Below are 19988 nucleotides of genomic sequence, written 5' to 3' on the forward strand. Positions count from 1 at the left end.
AAATGATTTTCTTATGACTGATGTATCAGTGAGGCTTCCAAGTCCTCCTGCTTACAGTGGAAGAACTGTCCCAAAGAGCCTTTGTACCCTCCCATGTATCAGCTCCCTTTGCCATCATATGCTTGCAGAAGAGGGCTCAAACACAACAGCCCGCATTTTAAAGTGCTATTTACTGTTTTAAGTGTGCCACAATGACAAGGGAGAGTGCTGGAAGGCTTTACGGCAAAACACACTGATAGTTTATTCCTGCAAGATGAGGTGTTTTGAGACTACGATGCCTGAACAGCTCTGACATTCTTCAGCTCAGAACAGATTTTCCACAGATTTGGCCACAGGGTGCAGAGGTACTGTGGGATAACAGTTTTGGGAAAGGACGCTGCACTGTCCCCAGCAAATACCACCACCAGCTCTCTATCTAATTAGTTTCTCTTTCCTCAGCTCAAAAAGGATGATAATCCCTTACACTTCTGGAAAAATTATCACCTTTCAGCTACAGAATTCTCATATTCCTGAATGAAATCACAAACAATATCATGTATCTGAATATTTACAGCCAAAACAAGCTTTTGTGTTACTCAACCTACATTAGTATTCTATCAACATTTTGTGGTTATTTGGGTGCATTTAACTTGGTGGCACAAAGGTTTTAAAACTTCTCTTCAAGGGCTTTTAATTTCTTCATTTCATTTCTCAGCTGGGTTTTCCAACTCAGATATTGTGCAGTGTTATTTCAGTTCATTACCAGTTCATTGAAAGATAGAGAGAGAGAGAGAGAAGAAGAAAAAGAAAACCCAAATACTTTTGGAAAAATAAGTCATATAGTTCAAATGGGCAGAAAAAACAGGGAAGATTGATAACAAATTTCACCAAGACCTTGCTTCTCGTCATACAATATCAATATGCAATCAAATAAACTCATCAGAAGCTTCTGTAAGATTTTGTTTCCATAATCCATTATCTGTATTTTAGAAATTTGTCTAAGGAGAAGGAATCTTGGTTGTTTCATAAGCAAACTAGTGAGGGAAAAAAAAAAAAAAAAAAAAGACTCTCTTAAAGCAGCACTTCTCAAATTTATTTATCACATTCCTTCCAAAAGCATATACCATTTTAAGTACATCTATGTGTGCATCAATTGGATGTGATGGTAAAACTAAAAACTGAGGCAACAAGGCTATTTGAAGAGAATCACAACGAGCACATTCACTTTGGAAAATAAAAACATTTTCTTTCAGGGGACCTATTCCTACTCATGTGACCAACGTTGCCTAATTTACTTTGGGGCACTGTTACTCAAATCAGCAGAGTTGTACCTCTGTACAGAGAAAACAATGTGCTACGAACTGCTTGTTCCTGAATGAATTTTTGTTCGTTACATTATAGGGCATGTTTATAACAGGACAAATTATGAAATATGCTGAGACAAATTCTTAGCTGGTACCAGATTATGGAGCTTCTCTGAAATCCAAAGAGATTTCATGTCTTATGTTAAGAAAGGAGGTAGAAATTCAAAGTGCAATTCTAAAAACATCTCATACTCCTTAGGCTTGTAAAGGATTCCTGTAATATTAGAGCTGCCTGAATTCCCTCATTGTGCTCATTTATCCACCAATAATATTCTGGTAACTAACCAGGCTATTGTAATTAAGAGTTAGCAATTCAGATGACAGGGTTTAAAAGAAGAGCTCATCAAAATATTTTGATAAAATTGAAACATTTTCGACGATACAAGTGCAAATTTCAGATGAATCATCTGAAACAAAATGGAGTGCTTGTGTCTGTTTTGACTCTCCTGTCTCATTATGACTTGGTACTAAAGAAACGCTGCTTCAGCCTAAACTGGCAGCAAGTTCGTTAAAATGAAATCTCCCTTGTTGTGCAATTGCCTACTAATTTGATATTTTTTTCTTCTGATTCCAACCATGATTTATGCAAAATCTTGTTCATTAGCAATAGTGGCAGGAAAATTCACTTCTGCTGGGTGTCAGAAATTGTTAAGTTGTGCATCTCTGGAAATTAATAACTGCATACTGCTCTTAGTCTGACTTAGGTCTAATTCTGCCTGCCAAAACAAAAGCTCACATTTCTTACAGCAATCCTATTCAAAAAGCAGCTTCAACATGGGAGAGGAAATACTTCAGAGATCTGTGAGTATCTAGCCTCTGTGATAAGACACCCCCGAGTCATGACCTGGAACAAGAGCATCTCAGAGGAAATGAAGGAAGAAACCAGCAAAACAGTAACAGTGCAAGGTCACATTTCTGTATGGCTTTGTGGACATCCTCCCAGCTGAATAAGGGTGCTACATCAGTATCACGAATATGGTTCTGAATGCTGCAGCAGAAAAACACAACTGAAAATTCTGAAATACTCTCTCTGTATCTTTAACTCTGTGAGTTATAATTACATATACAAAACAGGCCAGAGTGTAATACCAAGTGCTGTTAAAACAGGTTCTACAAACTCAAACTTTCCTTTTTACAATGAAAAAATCTGGAGCATTTTCATCTGTGTCCAAAAGACATTATCTGAGTGAAGAACCAGCTTTCTTACTAGGCCAAAGTCTTCTCATGTTTGGCTTGATTCCATACAAAAGGGCTGCAAAACAATGGCTAGAAAAACTTAATCTTCCATTTATGGAAAGTATTGGACTGCAATTTATCTCAAAATAAAAGCAGCATGGTAGTTCCATATTCTGAGATTACATGTCAACAATAGTCTTCCTAGAAATACAGCCTAGAAATAATTGCACATCAGATGTCAAAAAAAGAAATCAATGCAGATTAAAATAAGGGTCATAGAAAAAAACAGAAGACAGCAACGAATACTAAATAACAAAACACTACCAGGTTTGTTTTGCAAAATGCTTTTTGTTTCTTTTTTTCCTATAAATAAATTTGATTTTTTCTTATAAATAGAAAAATACATAACTGCCCAACTCCTTGCCTCTTGCTGCTAAAAAAACATATGCTGGACAGTGTTAGGCATTAGAGAAGAAAGGGACACCATTTCACCTACTGAAGGGTCCCAGTGACTTGACCAGGCCCTGTAAATCTTGGCCAATGACAATCATCAAACAGTAACTCTTGAGCAAATTATGTGTTTCCCTAAACTACTAGCCTGGGATGAGGTCTACAGGTTTGGGCATACATTTTTTTTTTTTTTACTGAATAACTGATTACCTCTCTTCTCTCAAAATACTCTGCATTTCCAATGAACACTTTGCTACACTCCAGGCATGGATCAGAAAAAACCATTCATCTAGAAGATGGAGTTATACTTTGCAGAAAACTCCATTTTAGAAGAATCTAAAATTTTGTTAGAAAAGTGGGTTAATTTAGCTTTTAATCCATGCAAACCAAGATCATCTTCCAAATATACCTACCTATATACTCAGGTATTATGTTGGGAGGTTTGTGAAGGAGTGGCATCAATACTGCTTTTAGAAAGGAAAATACTGTAGGAGTCTCCCAAGGCTCTTTGAGTCTTTTACCTGCTGGCAGAAGCATCAATGAGATGCCATGTTAAATCACATAAGGCAAGAGGATCTGCATGCAGAAGGGTACTAACTTCTTATATACATGGGTGTTTGTCCTTTGCTACATGACGATTAAATTCAGGAAAGTGTCTAGATAGCCACCACTAGTTCCCCTCCTGTATGTGTCCCAAATATCTAATTGTCAGGAGCCCAAAAAGCAGTTTGTGTCAAGGTTGGAAACCCCCAGTGCCTCTGAGACAGCCTTGGAGGAACTTAGAAGCAGCACTACCTAAGTCACACAGAGGGTTTGTCGTCAGTTTTCTTCATAACAGCTACAGATGATGACCCAGGAACATACACACACACTCTTTTTCAGTCATCCCAGCACAAAGTTAGGCCCTTTCTGTCAACAGATGAAAGAGCTTTTTGTATGAGTCAAGGCTTCTAACAGCAAGGCAGTTATACTTCAGAAATGGAGGCAGCACCATCCCGTCATTAACCTCAGTGATGCTAAACTTTACGAACCATTACTCAGGAGTAACATTGGGGTTTAGAATTCAGCCACTACCTTCAGATCTAAGCATCAGCAGATACCTAGCCATCAGAAAAAAATCACATACATCTACGTAAATGTCAATATTTTATTGTTCATTTACTTTATCAGGAAGCCTGGCATAGCTGCATTGCATTCCTAAGTCTTAAAGGGTTTTGTTGTTATTGTTGTTTGGTTTGGGGTTTTTGATTGTTTGTTTTAAAGAATAGCCATAACCAACAACTATATACCACATGACTCAGGTTGAAAAGAGCACACACTCCACTGCCGAGTATCCAACATCTACCCTGCCAGTAGAAAGTTCCTGTCCTTTCAGCATTGATTTTGTCAATGTTTATTTCCTTAAGAGTCTCAGCTTGCTTCAGAATCAGTTTCCACAACAAAAGATGAGAGGTCACTGCCTTTTCAGAGTGGCTCTGAATACAAAGAATACAGAATTACATTAGTGTTCATCTTGACAAAGAATGTATGTGCATTGTTAAGTATTGATTTTCCTCTGTGGTAACCTTGCACCAGAATTTGAACTTGTGCACTTCAGATAAAGAGTTCTTCACTACTGTTTTATTCATTTTTTATCTCAATTATTTTTCTTGTTCCCATCAGAGGCTATAGAGAAATTACAGTTTATCTGAGATCCCCTTATATCAGAAAAGTATGAAACAAAAATAAAGTACAAGCAAAAGTAATGTTTGTTGTAGATAGATGTCACAACTATTATTTCCTTATTGAGACAATTGTTACAGTTTGATAATTTTTAAAGACTGCATCTACAAAATAGATCTCACAGAAGAAAAGGAAATAATATTATTTTTATTCGTCTTGAAAGTCCTCAGTTAAGGAAATGGTTTGACAAAAAACGAAGTACCTCTCTCATTTTCAGCTATATATTGAATGTCCTGAGCAAATGATGCAAATCTTGTATACCTGCAAAGCTCATGTTGCCAAGTATCGAAAAGTGTTAAATAATTCCTTAAATTAGAGTCTCATTAGAAAACATGAGGTCTCATTTGTTTTATGTGTATTAATGTAAGAAGACAGTCTCTGAAAGTTATCTCATTATAAAGAAAACAGTTCTTACAATCAGCCTGGTAAATTTAAATTCTTGTTATTATCTAGCAGTGAAACCTGTCTTTGAAAATGAAGGCTGAAAATGTAACCATGTTATTATTCTTACATGACTTACATTTTCTTTATGGTAAAAGAAAGGTAGCAACTACAATAAATTATTTGTCAATAATGTCTTGTGGAAGAAGGAAAGGAAGAAATTTAAGTTCCTTGAATCTCTGAGGGACACCTCTGGATACAACTATGAATTCCAAGTTGAGGATGGTTATGAAACTGTAATACCATTGAATGAGTCAACAAATCATACATTTCCCTTGATCTTGAAGGAAAGAAGGATCAAACGGATTCCTTCAGGCTAGACAATTCTCTCTGAGTTCCTCAAACATATTCAGGTAGATAAAAGAAAAAGAAAAAAAAAAAAGAAAAAAAAGAAAAAAAAGAAAAAGAAAAAAATAGAATTTCTATGAAAATCACTGAGATTGTTGTAGAAGTTGTTAACAAAAATGCTTGAGAAATTTTCCAGCTACATAACTGAATATACTTGCTGCTCTGCTCTCTATAGAGGTTCTAGGCTCTTCTGTCATCGTTAACACCTCTGAGAGCTGCTTGACTGCTTTTTGTTTCTGAGAGTCTTTAAAGAACACTCAGAAATTTCCGCAGGCACTTCATTCCATTACTGTAATTCCTTTTTAACATTGGTTAGCAAGAAATTCTTCATGTTGATTTTATGACCCCAGAAGGCACGAACAGACTGGCTCCTTCTTTGAGCTTTGACTAACATGGTAAAATCTCAATGATGCATCACCCCACAGGGGACTGATAAATCATTATATAATTATTCATCAGTAATTTACCAGACATTTAATTTTTACAGATACGATTTCATTTCATTCTGAGGCACAGTAGAAGTTTATTCTCCAAACCTGTAATACATTGTTTCTGTCATTATGAAATCCTGTGTGTAAATTGCACACTATCTCATTCATGGTGCGATTTATACAGGTTGATATATACCGTATAATTTGCTAAAAAATATTTCAGAGTACTTGCCACTTAAGAACTAATGTAAATGCTTACAAAGGAGGAGTAAAAATTATGAGAGATTTTTGCTTTGTCTTCATAGATGTAGTCATCATCAAAACAGAAAAAAAGTTGTGCCAATGGAAGACATGTTCGCTTGTACCTTTTGAAGACAAATAAACCTTAAAAATATACGAAGCTTTGAGACCATCAGTTATTTCATGGATGCTATGAAATAAAATCATCTATCTCCATCAGAAATAATACTGTTGTCAGTACCATCATTTCAGAGTTTTTACACTGTTGCAATAGAACAGCTTCATGTGAGTAGATAAGGCACTAAGATTTGATGTTGAAGGACTTGCACTTCAAAGATGAACAAGAAGCTCTCATGTACTAGAAAAGTAGAACAATTTATGGATGTTGCAACATCTTCTTTGATTAAACAACCAGTAAAAACTTTAACTCCAACAATTGCTGGACTGCTACCAGATCATCTGATTTTAAAACATATCTCAGCCAAATTAGCTTGAAAGCTTTGGGAAAAATGAAATGTTGAATTTCCTTTCATTCTGGTATGGTGTTTGGCCTCCTCTTCAGCTTAACCCAGATGCCATTATTTGGACGAAGAATTAGGTCTCCTGCCAGACCAAGCTCTTCTTGCTTTTGACAGGATTCCACCCAAAAGCGCCGCAGGATGAGGGCTAGAAGAGTTTTCTCTTCCATTTGTGCAAAGCGCTGACCTATGGATTACAGTGCAGCAAAAAAGGTGTTATTGTCACGTTGCAGCAACAGCTGTTGCACTTGTGTGTTCATGGTGATACCCCCCAGGAACACAGGGCAGCAAGGACCATGTGCCTGCCTTGGGAACAGAATTGAGTGGGCCAAAAATCGAGGTCATATATGGTGGATACTAAAGAAACTAGCACTTTTCTTTGCATGATGCATCTGGCCTTCCTGGGCCAACCTATAGCACATTTTTCTTCCCATAGTACACAGTACTCAAACATCGAAGGGGAGATATTCAACAGTTTACATGGCCTTAATACAAAACACAGCCTTGTCATGTGTCTTGGGCGGACTAGGCAGGGAAGAACGGACGACAGACGAGGGCAGCAGAAGATGCAACACAAAGACAGCAGGAAGAGATAAATCCCACTGTTCCACATATGCAAAGAGGAGAAAAGGAGATAAAAGTGCAACAGAACCAGAGACAGACTTTCAAACACTGTGCATCACACACACTGATGATTTGCTAGCATAGAAGCCAAAATTCAATTTAGATTTTATAGAAAGGTGGAGAAGGAAAGGGGAGAACAGAGAAGTAAGAGGGAAACCCAACTAAGCATCACAGTCCAAGCAGTTCACTCAAACTAAATTGAAAATAGCAACAGGACACAAAACCCCAGTGCTCTAAATATTTTCTGTGCTCTTCTTTGTACAATCTGTACAGATGGATGTCTATACACATGTACTCTGTGCTGAACTTCTGCAATGATATTAATAAACCACCTACCATGCACTCTCCTGCTGTACACACTCCTGTATATCTAGGAACTAGCTAGTCACATAATACTAAATCAGATTTCCTCTTTGGAGCATGTGAGGACCTGGTCCACTGTTCTTCTAGGAAGATCATCTATTCCCATTGAGACAAACTCCAAAAATAAAATGAAAACAGAACATGTATTTCCCATTCTTGCAAACGCCATGACAATTGTTGAATGTTCACTTTCTCCACTTAAGATCAGTGCAGGGAACAGCCTTTCCACATGTTCTATAATATAAACAATGGTGCCTCTGTTCTGTGCACTGACAAATACCAGGTGTCTCAGTGGTACCTGAAGAACTAAGAAGTTCTGGGAAGACAGCAAAAACACCAAAGCAACAATGGTGTCAGAAAAAGAGAAAGAATACATCCTTTGCAGACTGCATGTTTGGGACACCCAGCTGAGATGATCAGATAGACAGATGACACATTTCCAGAGCAAAGCAAGTGCAGGACGTTTGCCTTCTCTCACTCCACAGTGTCCCACAGAACACAGATCAGAGGTCTGTAAGCAATCCTGCCCTGACACAGGAGCCCATTCACATGCTGCCATGCAGCACAGGCAACAAGGAGGAAACACCAGGTTGACATGCACTGGGCCTTGGGAAGAAAGGAAACCCTTGGGAAGAAACAAAATGTTGCAGCTCGAGCCTGACAGGAGAGACAGCACCCAGAAGTCTGGGGTGCCATCAAAAGGTGTGTCAAGACTCCAGTTTCTGATACTCTTATTGCTGCTATGGTCACCACACCAAAAGCAGCACTGGTACATCATGAAAGCTTCAGTTACGTACCAATACAGTTCCTGGGACCAGCTGAGAAGGGCACGTAAGCATATGGGTGTCTTCCCTTACTATTTTCAGGGAAGAAGCGCTCAGGTCTGAATTCCTCTGGCTCAGGGAAGATATCAGGATCTCTGTGCAGCACATAAGTTATGACAACGACATTTGTGCCTTTTGGTATCTTATATCCTCCTGAAAGAAAACAGGGAAAGGAGGAAAAAAATAACAAAAACACAGCTGGGCAACTTAACAGCAAAAAAATTGACTTCCTATAGACAGACTCACAGTAAAATATACAAAAAAGAAAGCCCTGCTCTTTACTTGGAAAACACCTCCACTGAGATGCTGGCAGGAATGGAAGCGGCAAGCACCAGCAGAACAGGATCCCACTTACTAATATAGCAATCCTCTGCCAAGGAACGGGCAAACATGGGAACTGAAGGGAAGAGTCGCAGGGCTTCTTTCACAACACACTCAAGGTATCGAAGCTTCTTCAAATCATCCACTGTAACAGGACGCTCCGTGTTGCCTGGCCAAACACGGATAGGGGGGTGAACATGATGGACACACCTCATTTTTGTTTAAACAAACACATCTTGACTCCCTCCAGGAGTTGGGACCATCATGCACCAAGACCACACACTGTGTTACACAGATATTGAATACATGCTTTGTCACAAGGATGTAAGGTTGGCTGTAGTCTCCTACACACCCTTCCAGTACCTCTCCCCATCACCCCTAACAACTGAAAGCTTCAGCATGACCACAAGGTCTGTTCCTACATCCCCTTCTACCTCTAGGCTTATAATGTATCTATAACAGTACCACCCACATACAAACACCACCACAACCCCAACGAAGGAGTAATGGAAACGTACCAAACACCTCATCCAGTTCTCTGTGAACCTTCTTCTGGACTTCAGGATTACATCCAAGCAAGTACAGTACCCAGTTCATAGAAGCTGCTGTTGTATCATGGCCCTAGAGGTCCAGATTTACAAAGACATTCACTTCAACACTATACATCAATGTGGCACGTTTAGGTATGCTATATAAATACTTAGGTGTACAGCTAGTAGGGAAAGTGAGATAAACTCACTACTCCAAGAACCACAAGGAGAAGAAAAAAAACTAAAAACTAAAAACTAAAGAATAAAAAAATAAAAAATAAAAATAAAAAAATAAAAAATAAAAAATAAAAAATAAAAATCAAGTGTTGAACTCTATACCACACTGATTACCAGGATTTAAGATGATCCATGATTCTGTCAGGTGCATGAAAACTGACCAAAAGGGAAAAAGCATTGAAATAACCCAAAGATCCTTTTTTTTTTTTTTACTACTTCACCTCCAGAAAACTGCATAAACTACCTTTTTTTTTGTTGTTTTTTTAATTGTTGTTGTTGTTTTTTGTTTGTTTGTTTGTTTTTGTTTTCCTTGTATTTTGTCTCAGATGGTGAAACTTGCTGCTTGCTTATCTCTCCTTTTCAGGAATACAGTGACTGACTACTATAGCTCTACATAGGTCAGCAGCTCTCACTATTTTTCCCCTTCTTGCAAAGTGTCAGATAATTTGTTCGGAGAGGTGTATCATAGCAGTATCCCAGTATGTCTACACAATGAAATGGATGTATAGTCATCTTTTGTTTACTGTCCAGTCAGTAACATAAGAACTTGGGTGCCAATGACTACCACAGTAGATGTACAAGGGACATTATCTCAAATAGGGTCTAATGACACACAGTAGAGTAGCCATAGAGGGGAATACTACTTGGCTTCCTATAAGTAGCGAATCAGCTATCACTGTTCTCAGAACTGCATAAGAGCAAGGAAAGGAAAAGAAAAGGAAAAGGGAACAAAAAAAACAGAGGGGAACATAAAAGGGAAAAACTGACCATCAAATTATTTTGATACTTAAAATGGCCACTTATGAAGTTAAAAATGCTATGGAGTCACTTAGGAATGGTAAAATAGCAAGAGTTTCTCTAGATTAGAGCAACATTAATACATCTCTGAACTAAGTTCTGAGACAGATTTCAGGTCCACCTAATGGAAGTGTGTGGAAAACAGTCTTATTTAGATCCTTCACTGGAGAGGGAACCACACATCAGGAGATGGTACCAAGAACACACTACCAAAGCACAATCATGACAGAACCACGAGGTTACAGCCAACATGGAAAGGGGTAAAATGTGAGAACAAAGCATTGAAACCATTTAGAGTTCTCAATGGCATGAATGAGGTTTGTAGCAGAAGCTGAGATGCCATATCAACCATCAAACTGTTATTACACATCTGCTTGTATGAGTAAAACCTGCTCACATAGGCAGGGCCTGCCACATGTATTGCCCAATATTTTGTCAGGGCATACAATTCTAGATCAATAGTTTTTTCTCCTACAGGAGGGAGTTTGTCTCCTACAGGAGTTTGTCTCCTACAGGAGTTTCCTCTTAGGCTTCCAGGGATAAAATAACTTTATACTAGAAAAAAAAATGCAAACACAAATAAATACAAACAAAAAACCCCAAACCATTGGCGGCCTTTGGTACCTCAAACATGAAAGTATCTACTTCTTCACGAATGTCCTTGTAGCTCAATTTGTTCCCTTCATCATCTGTTGCATTCAGCAGCATGTCCAGGAAAGCTTCTCTCTTTTTGGAACCACTTTCTCCACTGTTCACATCAGTATCACGTTTCATTCGTTTGGTGTTTTCAAGTTCTGCAGCTTTTTCTGCAATGACCTGAGATTAAAACCAGTATATTAGATGCTGCATGCAGTGTATGTGCTGCATAAATCACACAGGTTCATCCTAACTTGTTAAAACAAAAATATCCATCTATAGCAGTCTACATGAGGTAGGCCTAGTTAGCATAGCTGTTAGCATTGGCTTGTGATCTTAATCAACTTTTTGTTTTAGTAGATGAAATATGACCAACATCTTGTCCCAAACAATAGAATTAACCTTGAAAAGATTTTGTGTGTTCAAGAAAACAGTCAAACTGTTCAATGTGTTGACCATCAAAAAGTGTGAACACATCAAGAATATCTGGAACGAGCTTATTGTTAATGCCAGCAATGGCAACAGCAAGTCAGAAAACATCACCACAATCTGAGCAGACCAATCACCAAGAAGAAATCTACCCAACCCAATAAATAAGGAAAGGAACATGTTTCCAACCTCTGGGGAACTCAGGGGAATGAAGAGAAATACACCAGGGCATCCCAAAAACCTACATCAGGAATATACATAGCATGGCTGGAACCACTACACTGAAGCCTCACAGCTTTTCTTTGGTATCAGAGCAGTGGTTGACCTTCCTCTTTTTAGGTCAAAGCACAGCCCCAGTGACAGATGGGAAGTTCCTGCCATCACCATCATTGCTGTAACAGCACAATGAAGCTCTTCAGTAAACTGGCCAGTATCACTCTCAACATTTTTCTAAAGGTTGTGTAATACTTGATTCAGTTCAGAAGAAGCACTGAATGGGGAAAATATAATTATGCACACACGTTGTTTCAAATATACACTTATAATAACACATGCAGAACCACATCTCTTCTTTCTGCCAGCACCTATGCTAGGTGAGATTATTTAGTGTTCCTTTATCATCATCTGAGATTTGGTGTCTTATATCCAGTGCACCAGCCCAGCATGGAAGGACAGCAGCAGTATTACCTTAAGGCTCTTTCTCATGCTTCACTGCTGCAATTTCCAACAAGAGGAAGCAAAATATAACCTAAGCTACTTAAAAACAACTCCAATGAGAATTTTACTCTGACAGAATACAGCACGATAGAGATGCCCATTTCTCTATACACTGCAGGAGTGCATGGTCAATATGACTCATTATATGTACTGAAAGTTCAGGGACTATTTCTTTTGCTGTGGGCAAAGGCACTGTAGGGTACATAAACATTTCCAGGAAAACAGCCTCCTGGTAACATCTTAACAGTAAGCTTGGGAGGGCAGCCATTGGCAAGAACAGCACAGGGGCTACTTACTGAGAAAAAAGGGTGTTCCTTTCACAGTCTAAAATAGTAAGAGAAGACTGCATTTTATGCAAAGTCAGTGACGTATATTTAATGGTTTCCATACCAAAGTGTTCTGTTTTTCATGTGGGGACCCGTGCGTGTTTAGTCATCTCAGCAATTCTTCTCCAAATGAAGGAAAACAAACACGGGCTTCTATATCTGAGGACTGGACCAAGTGGCATTACCAGTGTATTTGTTTTACTGATACAAACTCGGCTGAGAACTGTTACAGGCAATTAAGATGGACAGAACAAGAATTTGGTGAACATCTGTTGTTTATTTCAGTTGTCCAGGACCAATGAGTCCTGTTATTCCCTTGGAGTAATACACTCCCCTGCTTAAAAATGAGACCGCCTTACAGAGAAGACATGTATTGACTTCTTTTTAGGGGACTCCACGCATCCCAAAGGATAGTTCTTTTAATAGATGCACAGTAAGAGTGCTGATTCTCATCTGCAATTTGGAAGCTAGCTACTAAGTGCAAAACTCTCCATCAACTAGAACGTGGCATAAATAAAAAAATATATATACAAAAAAATAATAAATAATAATAAAAAAGGCCATACTGTATCTGTAAAATTGTGAAGGATCTTAAGATTCCTCTCATGCTCTCTTCCTTCCTTAAACAGAATATATACAAGATCATGCCAAAGCCAAGGGCTCTTCTGTCGCTGCTGGATTAGATCACTCATCCTAGGGGAACAAAAAATTATGTCACGTAACATTTCTTGACAAAAAGTAAATTCACAGCACAATTTCAAGAACCAAAAAAGAAGTTGTGCCTCCCTCTACCTCTCTCTATGAAACAGAGATAAACATGTTGTATGGGTTTAAACACATTCATCTGAAGGTAAAACTGCTATTCTTTGTTTTCTGATCTCAAAATCTGTCATCCACCCCAGCATTCAGCATCACTATGACATCTATCTCATCACTATGACATCTATCTTTAGGCACTGATCTTTGAAAAGGAGAGCATATGTCCTTTTAGTGGCGATCCTCTTGAAGCAGGTATATTCAGTCACCCAGTCCATTCCCACCCCACGTCAGTAAAGCATTGACCACATATCTTGAAAAGACATACAACTTGTGCTAGGTCTCCAAATATCTGTCCTGTGACCTCAACAGCCATCTGAAAACATTACATTTCTACTTGACTGTCCAGATGCTATATATGCCAGACATCACATGAAAAGTATTGGCAATAAAGAATCAGTCGCAATATATGGCTTCAATGACACTCAGACATCTGGAGTACACGTGAAAGGGCTGATTGTCATTGCTGTTCAGCTCTTGTACATGCATTTGGCAGCAGAAAGAGACTCAGAGGAGGAATTATTACCTCCAGTACCAATGGATTAACTGAATAGCAGCTGACACCTTTTTACAGCCTTAACCTCCCATTGCATATTCTCACAACAGAAGATGTCTTAAAAAACTTCGAGAATTTTCCTTACCTTCTTGGCTTTCTATATCTACCTGTGTCACCCCCACCTCCACCCCAGCTCACAAAGCAGATGAACTGACGCTGGCAGCAACAACTCCAACCCAACTACAAAGTAGCCAAGGAAAAACCTCCATTTACCTGTAGATAGCACGAACATACTCAGAATCCTTATTCTCCTGAGCACCCACATTCCTTCCCATCGCCGTTTCTAGGAGAAGGAAATCATCAGCATTTCACAACTGCAAAATGAAATGCAGAGTCCCTGTATACAGTAAGTTAGTATTGCTCCCAGACTTTGATTGTCACCACACTGTCAGTTTGATGCATAAATATGCACAACCCTTTCCAGATGAAAATTTTGCTTTTCCTTTCCAGGTACAGGAGCCCTGCTCCTCAAGAAAACCTCTCTTCAGACTCCTACCTCTGTCGTGCTCATGCCACAAACTAAGCTCACCACTCACCTAATCAGAGGCACGTGAGACCCTAAGAGAAAGGATAGCCTTGGGAGGTTAGCAATGCATTCACACAGTAAGCAGAGATATTCCCATATCTCCTCACACAACATGGCACAGCTGTACTCATGAGCCTCTGCACCACTCACAGCCTCACCACAATAACTAAGGAGGACTTACCACAGATGATATCAAGTGCACACAGAGTGACGTCCAGAAAGATATCAAACGGTTCCTTGTCAACATGCTTCTCAAGTTTCTCCAACAAAATACCCCCTTGCTCATTCATAACCTCGAGAAAGTCGTTTAAGATTGCAAAGTGGAATGTGGGAGTTATCATCTTCCTCCGTGACCGCCACTTGTCTCCAGTGCTGCAAAATTGACAGGGGAGAGGGAAGGGTTAAAACTCCAACTCAAAAATAAAACCCTCCCCATCACAGAAAGCACACAGTAAGAACTGCCAACTGGAGCACCTTCACAAATGGGCATGCTGTGGCTGACTCTTCAACATCTCCACAGCACTCCTCAGAAGGAGCAAATTGGAAGTATTTATTGTTCCAGCTCTCTGAAGCACGAGCCACCATTTCTACATCTGCTGTCAACAAAAGAAGTTGCCAGCGAGTCTTCAGACAGTCCCATGGTCACTTGGTGCACAGGCTGAGGGAGTGAACAGAAGCCATCTATAGGACAAACCAGCTCTTCACCATCAAGGTCTCGACTCACCACACCATGTCTGTGAATCACAACCTGTGCTTGCCTATCCACTGACTATCTAGAAAATTAGGACTGAGGAGAACTAGGGTCCAGGGACACTATGCCAATGACTACCTCAAGGTCTGACTATGAAGTTTCCTCAGAGGCAGGCAACAACCTCCCACATGTCAGTGAACGAGCATGGAACCACAGCTGATGCCACCGGCTTCCAGGGGTTCTTGTTTGTTTTCCTGAACCAGGTGCCCCATAAGCACACAGCTGGCTTCTCTGCTTACAGAGCAAATCCTCGCATCACTTCTCTGCCATTGGGCTAGCTTATCAGTTGTCTTCTACTACTGGCCTTAATCAGCAAAGACAGGAACATTCTCCTCTCATTATGTTTTTGCAAGCACAAGGAAGTCAAAACATCTCTAAAAGTCTACCTGGAGAAAAAAAAATAGTAAGGAAGGAACACTAGCAGGAAGCATACACCACACCTGACACCCAGGGACCTCAGCTCTGCACTTTGTTACTGATTACTGTCCCTCTTGCTTGAGGGGCACAAATAAAACACAGGTAAAGAGGCATTCCTTATCCTCCCACATATACTTGCACCTTCCACACCATGATCACAGCTGGCTTTTCCAACACCACGGTCCCATCAAAAAGCACGAGAATGGCACTTCTGAGAGCTCCAAACAGGCAACAAACTGCAAACAGGGGGACCTCGACACACAGAGAAGAGGCACAAAGGCACCAGAGACACTCTATATTTGCCTTGTTCCAACTCTTGAATATCTGCATCATCCAGACCAAAAAATTTCCTCAACCCTATGAAGACTGGAGGACACCAAAGCCTTGCACCACTGCTTTTCCCTCTCTCCACTCCTTCCTTGCACTCCTTTCCATGCTCATTTCTTATCAATCTCCACTTCATGAGGGAAATAAAGAACAGGGTACAGATACTCTCCCATCTTTCCCCAACGCAACCTCAGGCCCATCCTGATTTGCAACTTCATCAGCTGAAATAAGCAACACAGTCACAGTTCTGCCACAGTCACATTACTCCACACAACAGTCAAAACATCCAGCAGGTAGCATCGCAGACTAGAAGACACCACTTGCCACGGGATACAACTTCTCAAAAAATCAGATTCTTCCCAAGTCTCTGGGCAAAAAATGTGTTAATGGTAAAATTTTACAAGAAATAGATAACACCATTATATTTTTATTGGGCACTAGCTACTAAAGAATAACAAAGACTATCACAAGGAATAAGATTTCTAGAGCTATCATCCACATCTTTGCCCAGAGATGCACACAACATTCTTCCCACCAAGCACTCTCTCATCATATGCTCTGCAAATTTTAAGAAGACAGCAATACACCTGCATTTTACTATACCTTGTCAGAAGTCCAGTCCCCAACCATGGATGCAGAAATTTGTACAGGAATGATTTTTCAATATGCTTTGAACTACTCAGAATAACCTGTCAGAAAATGAAAGGAGGGGAAAAAAACCGCTTGTTAGATGGAGAGAGATACCTTCAGCTGAGATTACTTCACACAACCTCAATTTCCTCAAGAAAATGTCCTGAACCTCAGAAAAATGTAAACACACAAGCTGGTACACAGTGGAAACATACAGTCTACACCCTCAAGTCTTTCTGTAACTGTCCCAATCCTGAAAAACAAAGAAATAATCAGAAACTACTACTACCAATTCCCTTATCTTCCTTAAAAAAATCTGCATTACCAGCAGAGCTCAGAGAAAACCCAATGGTTTTCAGCCATAACAAAATTCTCAAGAAGTACCATCTCTTTCATCAACATTTGCAGAAAAATTGGCTGTCTGCAAGGGCCTTTCTTAGTAAGAAGGGAATCCAAGCTCATCTTCCCTGATAACACCACACTGAAAACCTGGAACAACCAGCTCAACAACCTGCAGCCCCTAAACAGGCATACACCTTGCATTATTTTCTCACATAAACAAAACAGCACTACACAATGCCAGCAGGCAACAGGGTGAAACTCTGCACTTACTGCCTCATAAAATGACTAGCTTTTTAGCACAAACTGGTACAAGGGGTACATCCTGGATTTTTTCCTCCGAGTCATCTTTTGCACACCAAATCTTTGTTCTCAACCTTGCCCTACACTTCTGCCCATTGATTTCAATGTCATATCACCAGCCAGTGTTCAATACTCACTGTATACCATAACAAGGAAACAGCTCTATCTTCCCAGTTCATGACCAATCACTGTCCAGAGCTAAACTAACACCATTTCATGGCATCAAGACAGACCCATCAAGTTCTCATGCAAAATTCAAACAGGCACAAGCACTGCAAACAGCATTTTGTAATGTTCTACCTCTATTCCAATGGTCCAGATACCCTTCTATTGCCTTTTTCGTTCTGGTTTGGAACAGAAGGTTCAACAATTCAAAACAAAGCTAAAGGAGATGCTTCACTGTACAAAACATACTTACTCGATGCTTTCATTTGCTGGCTCATCTTCAGTATTGATTTTTTCCAAGATAAAGCTTTTTTATTTTTACACTTTCAGCCTTTCTTTGGCATTGGGTCAGAGGATAACCTCAAGTAAAATCAGTTCAAGCCCTTTTTCGCAAAACTTACATTGATAGAATAGAAACTAACAGATTGGGCACTGCTCTGCCTGAGAGTGATCTAGATAGAAAGGAGACAAGCACACTCACCTCCACACTATCAGGATGATACAAAACAGTGATAGGCAATGGTCCTAACCAAATTTTGAACAGCGGTTGTTTCCTGAAATCTTCAGCAAAATTTTGTAGTTGTTTAAAAAAGCCTGGAATAATAAAAATAATAATAATAATAAAAAAAAAAAAAGCAGGTTAGAATTTTTAAAAAATGTTGTTCTGAATAAGCAAGACTTCTGCAATGGACTTTTTTATAATATGCATTATAATATATTTTTGCTTTAGTTTTATCTTGCTACCATGACAAAGCAGCGTATTTTGCACCTGTCAATTAGCTGTGCTGCAGGAGCATTTATTTATGGCTGTGCTCTTGAAGGTGCTGTATTCTAGAGAATCCCCACCACACTCTAGACAAGGCAGTTTGATTTAAGCTCTCCCAGAGCCCTGCAGCATGGGCCTGTTGCAATACAACGCTCTTTGTCATAACTTGAACCAAATTAAACTTTGTCAAGACTATGCTTATATTTTGGTTTTCCTGACACTATCCAAAATAATACATCAAGACATTTCTTTACTTTCCAAGTACAGCATCAAGCCTTTTCCCATCTAAGACTTGGTTCACAGATACTACACTTGTGATGCACAGACAAGCAACATAGACCACAGTAATGACAAAGCACTGTGCAGGGACAAGTATCACTTGAAATGTCTAGTTTCTGATAGCTGGACTCCTGAAGAAAATCTCTGGAACCCTTACACTGTTATTGTTTGCCTGAAAAAAAAAATAATAATGATAAATTATTATTTTTTTTTTTATTCCTGTGTGCTTAAATCTTCTTACTCTCTCTCAGCCCTAATTATCAGTGACGGTTTGCCATTCTAGCAGAGGCCTTTTTAACAGCTGGCTGTTGCAGGACTAAACACCACCCTCACCTTTAAGAAACCTTACTGAAGGATAAGTGACTGTTTACAAGGCCATCATGGATTTAGCAATGTAAATGTCCCTATCTCTAAGGGCACAAAGGTTCATAGGATCATTTATGCCTGAATCATCTGAGAGATACCACTATTGCACAGTCACCAGTTGGACTTCATAGGGGTGAGACTGACAGTCCAGCCAGTTCTTGACCCACCAATTTATCCTCTCACCTAGTCCATATCTTGCCAGTTTAGCTACACAGAAAGCGTGGAAGGTGCTATCAAAGACTGAAGGCACAGCTAATTCTGAAAATGACCTAACAGCTCAGCATGCTAAAATTCCGTTGCACACTCATTGGGTGAAGAATATTGTTAAAGTCCTTTTTCCTCCCAAGTGAAAAGCTCTGTTTGGATTACAGCTAATAGCTGTGCTCAGTTTTACAATACAGTGCTCAGTGTTAGTAAACAGTACTTCCTGTGAAGGCAGCCCAGCGCTCCTCCTTCTTGCAGAAATACAGACCACAGCATTCCCCCTCCATGTCACTAACAACCTGAAAAGGGGCCCCAGACAAGCATCAGTGGCTGGAAACCACTATCAACTAGTCTTTGAGTATTAATAAATGCCACATTTATACAGTTCCTCTCCTCTCTCCCACAGGGCTGGCTTCTCGCCCAGTTCTCCTCTGTAGGTCGCCCACAGCCCCAGGGTGACCTATAGGCAATGGCACACCCTACAACTCGCTCACCCACCCCAGCACCTCCTGCACCAAAGCCCCTCACAGCACCAGGACCCCACAGCTGGGAGGTAAGCTGCCCCTACCTTCTCCCTTCCGCTCCAACAGCAGAGCATTTCCCAGCACGGGATAGCAGGGGCTGATACCCGGGATGGGCTTCATCACCCGCCACCGCCACCAGAAGTCCAGCAGGGAGGGCAGGGAGCACATGATGACAACCGTCAAGAGCAAGGTGATGGACCCAGCCACCCAGGGCAGCAGCTGGGTGCCCCCCGCGGTTCCCAGCACGACCTCCATGGCTGCCTCGCAGCTCCTGCTCCGAGCCTTGCTCCCCGCTGGCACACTCAGGACCCTGCGTCAGGCCCAGCCGGCGCTGCTCGCAGCCGCTTTGCAGTGAGCAGAGAGCCTGGATCCAGGCCCTAAGAGCGGGAGGCGGAGCTGATAGACAGGGCCCAGAGCCCAGAGGCACAGCTTGGAGAGAAGGAAATAAACGATGACGTGATAAGCAACCGCACGGAGAGGCTGCCTGCCAGCAGCTCACGACAGCAGAGCAGCCAAAGGGAACAGCGCCGTTTCCATGCCCTCAG

At 40.4% G+C, this 19988-nt stretch overlaps 1 protein-coding gene across 1 annotated transcript in view; it reads right to left on the reverse strand.

Moving 5' to 3' along the window:
• The window catches only part of LOC310899682 (coagulation factor XI-like), a 36555-nt gene extending 16567 nt beyond the window's left edge, over positions 1-19988 (reverse strand). Inside the window, exons 1-10 of the mRNA XM_083836408.1 lie at positions 19488-19988; positions 17786-17898; positions 16471-16556; positions 14554-14744; positions 14060-14129; positions 13041-13167; positions 10991-11182; positions 9320-9422; positions 8836-8970; positions 8454-8633 (exon numbers count right to left, since the gene is read on the reverse strand). Coding sequence (XP_083692534.1) covers positions 8454-8633; positions 8836-8970; positions 9320-9422; positions 10991-11182; positions 13041-13167; positions 14060-14129; positions 14554-14744; positions 16471-16556; positions 17786-17898; positions 19488-19698 — 1408 coding nt within the window. The 5' untranslated portion in view covers positions 19699-19988. The remainder of the gene's footprint in view (positions 1-8453; positions 8634-8835; positions 8971-9319; positions 9423-10990; positions 11183-13040; positions 13168-14059; positions 14130-14553; positions 14745-16470; positions 16557-17785; positions 17899-19487) is intronic.

Source organism: Anser anser (genome assembly GCF_964211835.1).
Source record: "Anser anser genome assembly, chromosome: 4".
Classification (NCBI taxonomy): domain Eukaryota; kingdom Metazoa; phylum Chordata; class Aves; order Anseriformes; family Anatidae; genus Anser; species Anser anser.